General features: G+C 47.3%; 1 protein-coding gene across 2 annotated transcripts in view; it reads right to left on the reverse strand.

Moving 5' to 3' along the window:
• prkcz (protein kinase C, zeta) overlaps nt 1–12,504 on the reverse strand; it is a 155,948-nt gene that overhangs the window by 120,324 nt on the left and 23,120 nt on the right. Inside the window, exon 1 of one of the 2 annotated variants that reach the window (XM_061258552.1) lies at nt 6,406–6,534. The exons of the other annotated variant lie outside the window; for it this stretch is intronic. Coding sequence (XP_061114536.1) covers nt 6,406–6,487 — 82 coding nt within the window. The 5' untranslated portion in view covers nt 6,488–6,534. Of the gene's footprint in view, nt 1–6,405; nt 6,535–12,504 lie in introns of those variants that run through there. 2 annotated transcript variants of the gene reach the window in all.

A 12,504-nucleotide genomic window follows, 5' to 3' on the forward strand; every position in this document is an offset into this window, starting at 1 on the left:
GAGAGCAGGCATTGTTAAATCCAGCACTGCAGTCTGCCACTGTGTGCTGCTTTCTGTTGCAGCCAATCGCTGACAGGGGCTGTGTAGCAGAATGGTTAGAGGGGTTGCACGTTTGACTCCCAGGTGGGGCATTGCGGCCGTGTCCTTGAACAGGGTACTCAGCTTGAAAGGCGTCTGTAAATTTCCAGCTGCGTGAATTTAAAAACATGTACAGGTATATACACTAGTATATGTGTGTCAGCAGCTCAGGACAGGAGTGGCTGCTAAAGGCCTAAAGCATAAATCTATTGAAAATGTGCTGACATGATTTCATCCCTAAATAAATGGTAAATGGTTGGCATTTATATAGAGCCTTTATCCAAAGCGCTGTACAATTGATGCTTCTCATTCACCCATTCATACACACACTCACGCACCGACGGCGATTGGCTGCCATGCAAGGCGCCGACCAGCTCGTCAGGAGCATTCGGGGGTTAGGTGTCTTGCTCAGGGACACTTCCACACAGCCCGGGCGGGGGATCGAACCGGCAACCCTCCGACTGCCAGACGACTGCTCTTACTGCCTGAGCCATGTCACCCCCATGATTTCATCCCTAAATACATTTACACACATACTGGTCACACTTTACAATAAGGCAAATTAACTGGCATTAACTAATTCAGCTGTGAACATGAACAAATGCATACATGTCTTTTTGGGGTTTTTTTAGCAAACCATAGGATAAACATATAAATAGCTAACCTTTAACAAATACATTAACGGATTTTAATTCCAATATGAATGAACTAATGTAGGGAATTAATCATGTACAAATGCATTAACGAAGCAGTTTAACTACACAGTAGCTAATTCGTTTTATTATTATGCCAATTCATGTAAACTTATTGTAAAGGATTACCCACATATTTTAGACATTTGCTTTGCCTTTGAACTCTTCATTTTCCCACCAATTGTTTACTTTCAGAAACCAGGTATCTACAATTCAACAATTATGACAGCTGATTTCACCTCTGTGGTCAGTCAAATAGTGCAGAGCAGAAAATTAAAGCAATTGGTGTGAACTGTTATACATATTTTGGAAATTCTTTCAAAATAGTTTTCTAACGCGCATGCTATAGCTACACAGAAGCCGGCTGTCAACAGTTTTCCGAAAGAACTGAGAGTGAGAAACAGAATTCAGTTCACGCAGCACACAGCAACATTTCAAACGCCACCTAGTCATTCCCCTTCTATAAATACGGCTTGTGAGAAAAAGGAAGAAAAAAAAAATAGAGTGAGAAACGTCTCCTTTCTCTGCATAGGGAAAAGGGTATCTCACACCTTCCTCCCGGTATAGATGTAAGACATCTGAAGAGATGATCAGAGGGGTGGAAGGAGAGGACAAGATGACAAATGTGCTTCTGTGAGCCTGTCAAGGACACCTCGGGGGGGCTCAGAGAGTTCACTAACAGCACTTTGTCTCCAAGCAGGCTGGGCCAGACATCTGCTGCTACAGGTAACCACAGGTAACCGCAGGTAACCGCAGGTAACCGCAGGTAACCGCAGGTAACTACAGGTAACTACAGGTAACTGCACTTAACCGCAGGTAACTACAGGTAACTACAGGTAACTGCACTTAACCACACATAACCACACATAACCGCAGGTAACCACAGGTAACTGCAGGAAACTACAGGTAACGCCAAGAAAAATGCAGGTAACCGCAGGTAACCATACTTAACTGCAGGTAAACCCAGGTAAAGCCAGGTAACCGCAGTTAACTACAGGTAACCACAGGTAACCCTAGGTAAAGCCAGGTAACCTCAGTTAACCGCAGGTAACCACAGGTAACGCCAGGTAACGCCAGGTAACCACACTTAACTGCAGGTAACCCCAGGTAACACCAGGTAACGGCAGGTAACCGCACTTAACTGCAGGTAACGCCAGGTAACAACAGTTAACCATAGGTAACCGCAGGTAACCCTAGGTAACGCCAGGTAGCCGCAGTTAACCGCAGGTAACGCCAGGTAACGCCAGGTAACCACAGTTAACCATAGGTAACCGCAGGTAACCCTAGGTAACGCCAGGCAACCGCAGTTAACCGCAGTTAACCACAGGTAACCACAGGTAACCCTAGGTAACGCCAGGCAACCGCAGTTAACCGCAGGTAACCACAGGTAACTGCACTTAACCACACATAACCACAAATAACCGCAGTTAACCACAGGTAACCGCAGGTAACCGCAGGTAACCACACATAACCACAAATAACCGCAGGTAAACACAGGTAACCTCAGGTAACCGCAGGTAACCGCAGCGATGGCTGTCAGACAGCAGCTCTCTGCTGTGCAGGGACCAGCAGGCACAGCACAGCTCTGGGGTCTGAGTCTCAAATATGAACCTGGGCGTCACTGCATCAATGAACATGATACACGCATACAGCATGTATATACTCTCATAATGAGCTACTGCTCGTTAACTGCAATGTTTATTAAGGACAGAGGCCCAACGGTTTCTGAGAAGAAGGCTCACTTGCTTAAGGGTCCCATATTGTGGGAAAATGACATTTCCCTTGCTGTGCGGATTAAAGAATAGTTGAAGGTGTTATAAAAACACTGTGAAAGTATCAAAACGTACCGTCCCCAAATAAATCCACACAATCCGTATGAAGAGAATGTGCATTTAAAACGAGCCGTTTGAAATTCCGTGAAGCTATCACAACGATATGGGCCAGAAAATCCAAGCACTCTGCACAGAGACAGGCTGTTCTCAGTAAAGCTCACGAGAGGCGCTGTAGAGTGGATAAAACTCGATACCGTTTTTGGTCATTAAAGCCACACAAACTTCCTTCTTATGGATATCAGGACCGAAAATAAAACACTGGAAATACACAATATTGGATCTTTAAAATATTCAATGACTGTGTCAAAATTTTATCAATACAAAATATCATAGGGACTAAAGGGAAAAGGTAAGCAGACAATAACATGAACTGTCATAACCAAAATAATATTAAAAACAGCAGTCGCAGAGATGTAAATCCCAGGGCTTTATATAATGAGCAGCTCTGGCATTTCCCAACAAACTTCCCAGTGGGGCAGATGCCAGGAAATATGTCGAGACACACCCAAACGCGGGATTTAATTTAAGGACGTTTCTGACTAAACTTCCTCTGATGAGCTCATTCTTACTTGCAGCCTGGACAGTGAAACAGAGAGTGACATGTCTGTGATCCTCCACAAATCAGTGGCTTACAGAACAGATCCACATGCAGTGCAAGTCTCTTCATATCCTTTCACACACCGCACCTCAGTGCAAACACAATGTTTTTTCTATACGAGGTATATATAGGTGTGCCATACATTATACACTGTGCAATTCTCATTCACTCGGTGAGGTACTTTTAGGTATTTATTAGACTTATTTATTAGAAGTGTGTTCAGAGATGCTCTTCTGCATACCACTGTTGTAATGTGTGGTGATTTGCGTTAGTCACATTCCTGTCAGCTTTGACCAGTCTGGCCCTTCCCCTCTGACCTCTCTCATTAACGAGCCGTTTCAGCCCGCAGAACTGCTGCTCGCTGGATGTTTTTAGTTTTTAGCACCATTCTCTGGTGAAATTTCTAAGATATTCAAACCACCCTGTCTGGCATCAACAACCATTCCACGGTCAAAGTCACATTTCTTCCCCATTCTGGCATTTGATCTGATAAACTGCTGAACCTCTTGACTATGTCCGCATGCTTTTATGCATTTAGTTGCTGCCACACAGTTGGCTGATGAAATATTTGCATTAGCAAGCTGGGGTACAGGTCCACCTAACAAAGTGCTCAGTGAGTGTATATCCTTCGGCAATTTCCTTTTGAAAAGATCAATTTTCAGAGGCTAAAAACAGGAGTGAAACCAACACCGACCGGCTGCCAAAGAGCTGCTGAATTAGACAAGCAAATGTGTGACATCCTGGGAGAAGCTGACGACGGTACGTTCTGTACGATCTGAACACCGCGGGTACTGGCCTGGCTCTTCACACCACACTCAAGCCGTTACATTTCCTCATTCATTCCTATGCCACAAGTACATTCCACTGCTTCCTGACTGCAGTTTAAACACTTGTTCAACAAAAAAAAAAAAAACGTTTTTTACAAATACACTGCACTTAGATTTAATTAGATCCGCATTTTTACATGAAATGATGAAAGACGAAAGTGTATTTATTTCTTGGGAAAATAGAAACTACACTCTACAGTAACACAGTAAAACGGGGTGGCTTTGTTCGGATTTCTAGGGAGTAAAATACATGCATGTCCAAATGTATTAAACCTGGTGCGCCAATACTTTGAATAAATGAACATGTTAATAAATGTATTGAGTAAATGTATTGGTGGCACCAGCGAATTAAGATTTTCTGTGTATTTGGAGGCTTTCAAAGACTGTAAAATCATATGCAGATGCATACATACGAGTGAATTATCACGGCTGGACATAACTGCGGAAAAAGGCTCATTGCGTGCCTGTTTTAACTACCTTGCGAAAGGTCTTACATTTCGATTGGGCACGAGAACAGTGCTATTGCTTCTGCAATTGCTGTTATGCAGTAGGAGATATCTTTTTACGTCAGCGATCACAAATTCAAATTAGGACAGTACTTCTGACACCAACATCCCTCTTAAAAGCCCCCTGGGGGCATTATTAGAACCGACGGCCACCCTCTACGCAAGGCTGTGGGTACAGGATGGGGTTTGATAGCCTGGAGTGGCACCAGCCGGCCGGCAGAACCTCACAGTGTCTGCGGGCTAAAGGCCCGGTTCTGACTCGGGAAAGCACAGAGGATCAGCCATCACACAGACCCAAAGCTCCCATGCGCTGTCCGTTGTTCTGAAACGAATACACGTTCTCACTGCAAGCGCAAGACAAGCCGGCAACGGTGTTATATGGAATGTTATATATATGTAAATGCTACACCAATTTACATGAGTACTTTAGTAAATACCAACCCTACCAAAGGCAGCCATTCCCACCCGCCACCCCACCCGCCACCCCACCCGCTACCTTACAGTAGCCTAAGAAAGTTCCTTTCCACTGTACGTATCGGACAAACGGACGGATATGATACTGAAGAGCACAGGTATGGATTAGCTGCCATTTATAAAGGCCTGAATTGTTGCAGAAGGGGGGATATACCTCCACCATGGTCTCAAAAACAATATCTGAACACATTGTTCTGTGCCATAAAAGGCCTTTTTCCTCAATTCTGCTGGATTTGAAGGAAGCAGAAAGGATCACGCGCAGAGGCATTGTGGGAATATTTTGTGAACAGAGGCTCATAAATCCCTGAACTTGAAGCACTCAGAAATAGAACCCCCTGCGCATCTCCCCAGGGTCGTATACCACAGAGCAAAGCGCACACTAGATCACGGGATCACGGTGACTATCGACAATTTGTCTGAAGGACAAAGCACCTGTACCATATCTCCTCACATGCGCACGCACGCACGCATGCAGGCACACACACACACACACACACACACACACACATAAACACTGCATGTTGCAGCAGTGTCAGTAGCAAGCTGCATGGGCTTGAATAAGGAGGAGATCACAGTCCATTCACACACAGATACACACATACACACACATACAGACACACACAAACACACACACACACCGCATGTTGCAGCAGTGTCAGTAGCCAGCTGCATGGGAGTTCTCAGTCCATACAGATACAGACACACATAAATACAGACACACACACAAACACACAGACAAACAGACAAACACACACACACAGACAAACACACACACACACACTGCATGTTGCAGCAGTGCCAGTAGCCTGCTTCATGGCTTTAGATAAGGCGGAAAGCACAGTCCATATTGATGGCTGCACCAGACAAGCGTGTCACTCCTCAAAGGCAGATACTCCATCTCCCGCTTCACGCTGTGCACAGTACACACAACAAGCACACACAGCCACCAAGGCCCCATTACACGGAGAACGCCGACTCACCTTGCTGTGTCTGGCACACTGAACATAACACCAAGTACAGACGGAAAACTAGCCACGTCAACATAAGGCTACGAAAGCTTCGGTCAGAATCTAAACTCAAGCCACAACTTTTTCTCTAATTAATCCAAACCACACAATGCATATACACACTCCACCATCCTTCACCAGCTTTGACTGCATGATATAATCTCAACAGTAAAACTATTAGCGAAAGTAGGCGGTAAAAAAAAAAAAGAAAGAAACAAAAACACAGATATTGCAGCAGCAGAAATTGAGACGTTTATGTGACGATACCCCAGCCACCTCTCGGACACACCACGGGAGAGCGGGAGCACGGGAGCACGGGAGAGCAGACCGCAGCGATTCCCCCCGCGGTGCTGCAGTCCGCCAGCGGGATCCACGCGGAGCGCACACGTACCTACGGAATGGCAGTCCGCGGCGGCTAGCTTGGCCTTTCTCATGTAGCAGAGCGCCTCCCTCTCCGCACACAGCACCGACATCGCTCACATCACACCGCCAGCCGGCGTGGTCCCGTAGCACAGCCGCCAAACTCCGCTGCGGCACGCGAAGGAAGAGAGAGCCAGAGAGCCAGAGAGAGAGAGGGAGAGAGGGGGAGAGAGAGAGAGAGGGGGAGAGAGAGAGGGGGAGAGAGAGAGAGAGAGGGGGAGAGAGAGAGAGAGAGGGGGAGAGAGAGAGTGTGTGTGTGTGAGTGAGAGAGTGCGAAAGACAGCGAGAGACCGAGTGAGAGAGAGAGAGAGAGACAGTGTGTGTGTGAGAGGGTGCGAGAGAGCGACAGTGAGAGCCAGGGAAAGAGAGAGCGAGCGACAGAGTAAGAGAGAGCAAAAGAGCGAAAGAGACAGCGTGAAAGAGAGAGAGCGAGAGACACAGCAAAAGAGAGTGAATGACTGAGTGAGAGAGCACAAGAGACAGAGTACAAGAGAGTAAAACAGAGAGTGAGTGGGAGAGAGAGAGACAGAGTACAAGAGAGTAAAAGAGAGCGCAAAACAGAGAGAGTGTGAGTGAGTGGGAGAGAGAGCGAGAGAAAGAAAAAGAGAGAGAGACTGAGGGACAGAGACTCAAAGGTACCCTGTGCATTACAGCGAGGTGCGGTCGGAGAGAGCCGACCCCCCAGCTCAGTGCCAAGCACTCCTGAAACAGCCAGAAAGGGGAAGCTGGGAAACCACAGCTCCCATCCCCCTGCCTACAGACCCATCCCCCTGCCTACAGACCCCATCCCCCTGCCTACAGACCCTGTCCCAGCCTACAGACCCCATCCCGCTGCCTACAGACCCTGTCCCTGCCTACAGACCCTGTCCCTGCCTACAGACCCTGTCCCTGCCTACAGACCCGTCCCCCTGCCTACAGACCCCATCCCCCTGCCTACAGACCCTGTCCCTGCCTACAGACCCTGTCCCTGCCTACAGACCCCATCCCCCTGCCTACAGACCCTGTCCTTGCCTACAGACCCCGTCCCCCTGCCTACAGACCCCATCCCCCAGCCTACAGACCCTGTCCCTGCCTACAGACCCTGTCCCCCTGCCTACAGACCCGTCCCCCTGCCTACAGACCCTGTCCCTGCCTACAGACCCCGTCCCTGCCTACAGACCCGTCCCCCTGCCTACAGACCCCGTCCCCCTGCCTACAGACCCCGTCCCCCTGTCTACAGACCCCGTCCCCCTGTCTACAGACCCCATCCCCCTGTCTACAGACCCCATCCCCCTGCCTACAGACCCTGTCCCTGCCTACAGACCCCGTCCCTGCCTACAGACCCCGTCCCCCTGCCTACAGACCCTGTCCCCCTGTCTACAGACCCATCCCCCTGCCTACAGACCCTGTCCCCCTGCCTACAAACCCCATCCCCCTGCCTACAGACCCTGTCCCCCTGCCTACAGACCCCATCCCCCTGTCTACAGACCCTGTCCCTGCCTACAGACCCCGTCCCTGCCTACAGACCCCATCCCCCTGCCTACAGACCCCATCCCCCTGCCTACAGACCCCATCCCCCTGCCTACAGACCCCGTCCCCCTGGCTACAGACCCCATCCCCCTGCCTACAGACCCTGTCCCTGCCTACAGACACCATCCCCCTGCCTACAGACCCTGTCCCAGCCTACAGACCCCATCCCCCTGCTTACAGACCCCGTCCCCCTGCCTACAGACCCCATCCCCCTGTCTACAGACCCCGTCCCCCTGCCTACAGACCCCATCCCCCTGTCTACAGACCCCTTCCCTGCAGCCAGGCCCATTAAAGGATTAGCGCACCGTTTAGCCACACGCATTCGCGTCCACAGAGCACATCATCACACAACACCTGGGGCGGCAGTGAGAATAATCCTGTTTGTTTTTACTCACACTGCTCTGAGAGGAGGTGTACTACACTCAGGAAATATCACAGAGAGGAAATTACTCAAAGAGAGAGAGCGAGAGAGAGAGAGAGGGAGAGAGAATTCTATTTAAAAAAAAAACTTCATTTGGGCATTAACCATTTCATAACAATAACAAGTTCTGAATATTAATACTAACAAAGGAACAAAAGCAAGCAAACGAAAAAAGAAAACAGGCAAATAGTTAAATTATTTTAAAGGAGAAAAGGGTCAAGCATACAAATGAGAGATTAATTACTAAACTGCCGTCATCCTCGTCGACTGAATACAAAGTGCTCAGCAGCCCCCCGATATCCAAAAGAGAGAAAGGGGTCTGAGAGAGAGAGGGAGACGAACGGGAGCCGGAGAAACGTTACGGTTTCTTCTCCACGTCTGATCAGCGCAGTGGAGGTAAAAACCACGCCTGCCCAGGTTAATACAGAGACATCAAGCAGCCATGTGCTTCTGTGTAAAACTCATCCAGAGGCTGATGACAATAGAGCCTCCATATCTACAAACCTGGCCCTCGCCCAAGGCAGTCACTGCTGTGACACAGGGCAGCACTAAGGAGTACTACACTCACAGAGCACTTTATTATGAACATTTTCACTTGATTTATACCCACTTATTCATGCGATTATCTAATCGGCCAATTACGTGGCAGCAGTGCGATGCATACGTTCATGTAGATACGGGTCAGGGGCTTCAGGTAATGTCCAAATCAACCGTCAGGATGGGGAAAAAATGTGATCTTTACATTACATTATTGGCATTTGGCAGACGCTCTTATCCAGAGCGACGTACAGTTGATTAGACTAAGCAGGAGACAATCCTCCCCTGGAGCAATGCAGAGTTGAGGGCCTTGCTCAAGAGCCCAACGGCTGTGCGGATCTTATTGTGGCTACACCGGGATTAGAACCACTGACCTTGCGTGTCCCTGTCATTTACCTTAACCACTACGCTACAGGCCGCCTGATCTAAGTGACTTTGACCGTAGAACAATTGTTAGTGGCAGATGGGGTGGTTTGAGTACCTCAGATCTCCTGGGATTTTCACACACATTAGCCTCGAGAGTTTGCAAAGAATGGTGAAAAAAACAAAACAAAAAACAAGTGAAGAGCAGTTCTGCGCACAGAAACACACTGTTAATAAAAAGATGTAAGAGCAGAATGGCCAGACTGGTCATAGCTGACAGGAAAGTGACAGTAATGCAAATAACCACACATCACAACAGTGGTATGCAAAAGAGCATCTCTGAACACACAACGCATCATAACTCGAAGTGGATAGGCTACAGCGGTAGAAGTCTAAAGAATGAGTCTAATAAATCCTGACCTGCAGGCTTTAGTGAAAACCAGCCTGACCGAGACATTACATTACATTATTGGCATTTGGCAGACGCTCTTATCCAGAGCGACGTACAATTGATGAGACTAAGCAGGAGACAATCATCCCCTGGAGCAATGCAGGGTTAAGGGCCTTGCTCAGGGGCCCAACGGCTGTGCAGATCTTATTGTGGCTACACCGGGATTAGAACCACCAACCTTGCAGGTCTCAGTCCTTTACCTTTACCACTACGCTACAGGCCGCCCTACACCGCCGAGACACTGGTGGGAAAGGCTTCCTCAGGCCACAGAGCGGTTTTATACAGAAGCTTGACGTTCTAGCCTAAGATTCTGCCCCGAATCTGCAAATAATACAAAAAACATGAAATTACATTTATATGCAGTTCACTCCTGATTTGACGAGTACATTTAAAACGCTTCTTGTGAGCACACCCAGTTTCATTTTTTATTTTTTTTAATAGGCCTGCCCAATCAAAGGATGTAAAAATGAATAATACATCTTTTAAATTAGCAAGTTATATTTTACTGATTGACTGATGCCGACGGTTCATCTGGGGATCTTGCAACAAAATGGGACAGCCTAGTAATACAAGGACACTTCACTTATATCCAGGGGGCATGGGGATAAATAGCGAGCTCTACAGAAAAAAGGTTTCATCATTTTGTATTTATTGAACAACAGCACCAGCTCGGTCTCTGCACAGCCGAAGGCACACCGCATCAGTGGTCATTCGACACATATTGAACAGCGTTTCATTACCTGCTCATCTCATACAGGGCTCCTCATTGGGCTACAACAACTAGAGCTCATACTACATCTTCATAAACCATATGAAAACAACAAATAACTGCACAATTTCCATGTTCCGTGTTTGCTCATGATGGTCCGAACACCACCGTATAAGCGTGCCTGGTTCATAGCCTTTCGTTAGCAACAGCTTCCACACCACAATGTCACAGTGGAGCACTATTACTCTGTCACTGCATGCTGAAACGGAGCGCATATGGAGCTTGTACCAACTTTTTATGAAAACGGAAGGAATTATACTATACACACACAGAAAAACCAAACCTGATCTGGAAGTCATTTTTTAGTCATTCGTCATAAAAGTTGCACTGAGCTAACTGGGCATTGGGAAGACAGTGAGTTTACATTACACTGAAATCAAAGATGACATCGCGTGAGCTAGACACTGCCTGATCTGGAGTATTTTTCAGTTACGCTGTTTGCCCCACCAGCGAAATCAAGTTTGTTACGATGAATTCCCCTGAATTTTGTTTAAATCAAATGCGAAATACCGCTGGCCAAAATGTAGCATGTACAGACTAACATACAGTATATGTTTGTGCCGATGTGGTAAAAAATAAAAAATAAAAAGGATGTTACGGACAGCAGATACGCACTGAGCAGGCGACCCATTTCAAGGGGCCAGGATGGTGTGAAAGCAGAGGGTGGTATCTGTGCTCTCAGAGAACACTCAACAGGGCCCAGGGGAGGCACGGCCGACTTATCACCCACCGCAGGAGCAGCAGCTGGGGCAGGATGGAGAGGGAGCGCCCAGGGATCAGAGGTGAGAGAGCAGCCACTCAGAATGACAAGCAGGTGGGAAGACGGGGCCCAAGCCAGAAATTTGCAACTACTTCAATTACTGCAATTAATCAAAATGTGAATGTGCGGATACAATATGCGTAGGCGAGTGTCCGATTGTGTCAACAGTCAAAATTGGATCGATATAAACCCAAAAAAATATATATATTTTATTTAGGGAGATAAAAGATAAGCAAGACTCAAAAAAAGTTTGTGTCTCAAGCATTACTTTGCTGTTACCTTTACAGCAGGCCACAGAAATGTAAATTCCTTTGCGGCGTACAGGACATGAAAGGAAAGCCTGGGATGAAAGGCCCGTCTCCGTGTCTGAGCACGCGAGACGGGATGGAAGAAAGGCGCCGTCTCACGCCCTCGTGGGTTTCTGAAGACGCGACGGCGTGCCTCTTCCCGCGACGCCACCATCATCGCTGTGAACGGTAATGAGCCTTAAACAACATAATAAAGTGCTGGATCTCCACAAGAAAATAGAAAAAAGCAGAGGAGGAAAATGGAAAGCATTGGAAGGCATTTCTTAAAGAAAGCCATTTTGTACTACAGCAATAGGAGGAAGGCGCGGAGACGGGATCGTTTGGACCGCAGGGCAGGGCAGCCGGCACCCCGTGGTGAAAGACCCGCATCCCCAATTACAAGGCCGTCCGTCGCAACTCCTGATTTCCCGCCTGAGAGACGGATGTATGCGAGTACTGATGCACTTGATGGATTTCTTCCCACATAAGTGCACAACCTCTTCCCACTGGACAAAAAGGGAGAAACTTTGGTGGCCTTTGGTGCCTGCATTTGCTACTGCCCATATGAGGAGTAGTTAAGGCAGTTGTAAACATCTTTAGGTTCTAGCGCTGCCACTTATTCTAAAACAATATAGGTTTGGCAGATTGGCTCATATGATAGGTTTGAATGTCTTTCTAAAACAATCATTTGCCATATGGCATATTACAGAAAATGTAAGCATTAGTAGGTGATCTGAAGATTAAAAGTAAAGACATTTAACCTTCATACTAAATGTGCACAGCCATTTCTGATGTAATGCGACAGGGTAAATTATAGTGCTATACAGATAAAGCGTGAGTATTATTAATAAGAACAATAGCAGTTCTTTAGAATTCCAATATTGGAATTATGGTTGTAGTGAAAACCAGCATACACAGAGTTTCCCCCGGATCGAGTCCGAATCACTGAACTCTCCTTTAGACCTCTCCTTTA

This window comes from Conger conger, chromosome 10, assembly GCF_963514075.1.
Source record: "Conger conger chromosome 10, fConCon1.1, whole genome shotgun sequence".
In the NCBI taxonomy this organism is placed as follows: Eukaryota; Metazoa; Chordata; class Actinopteri; order Anguilliformes; family Congridae; genus Conger; species Conger conger.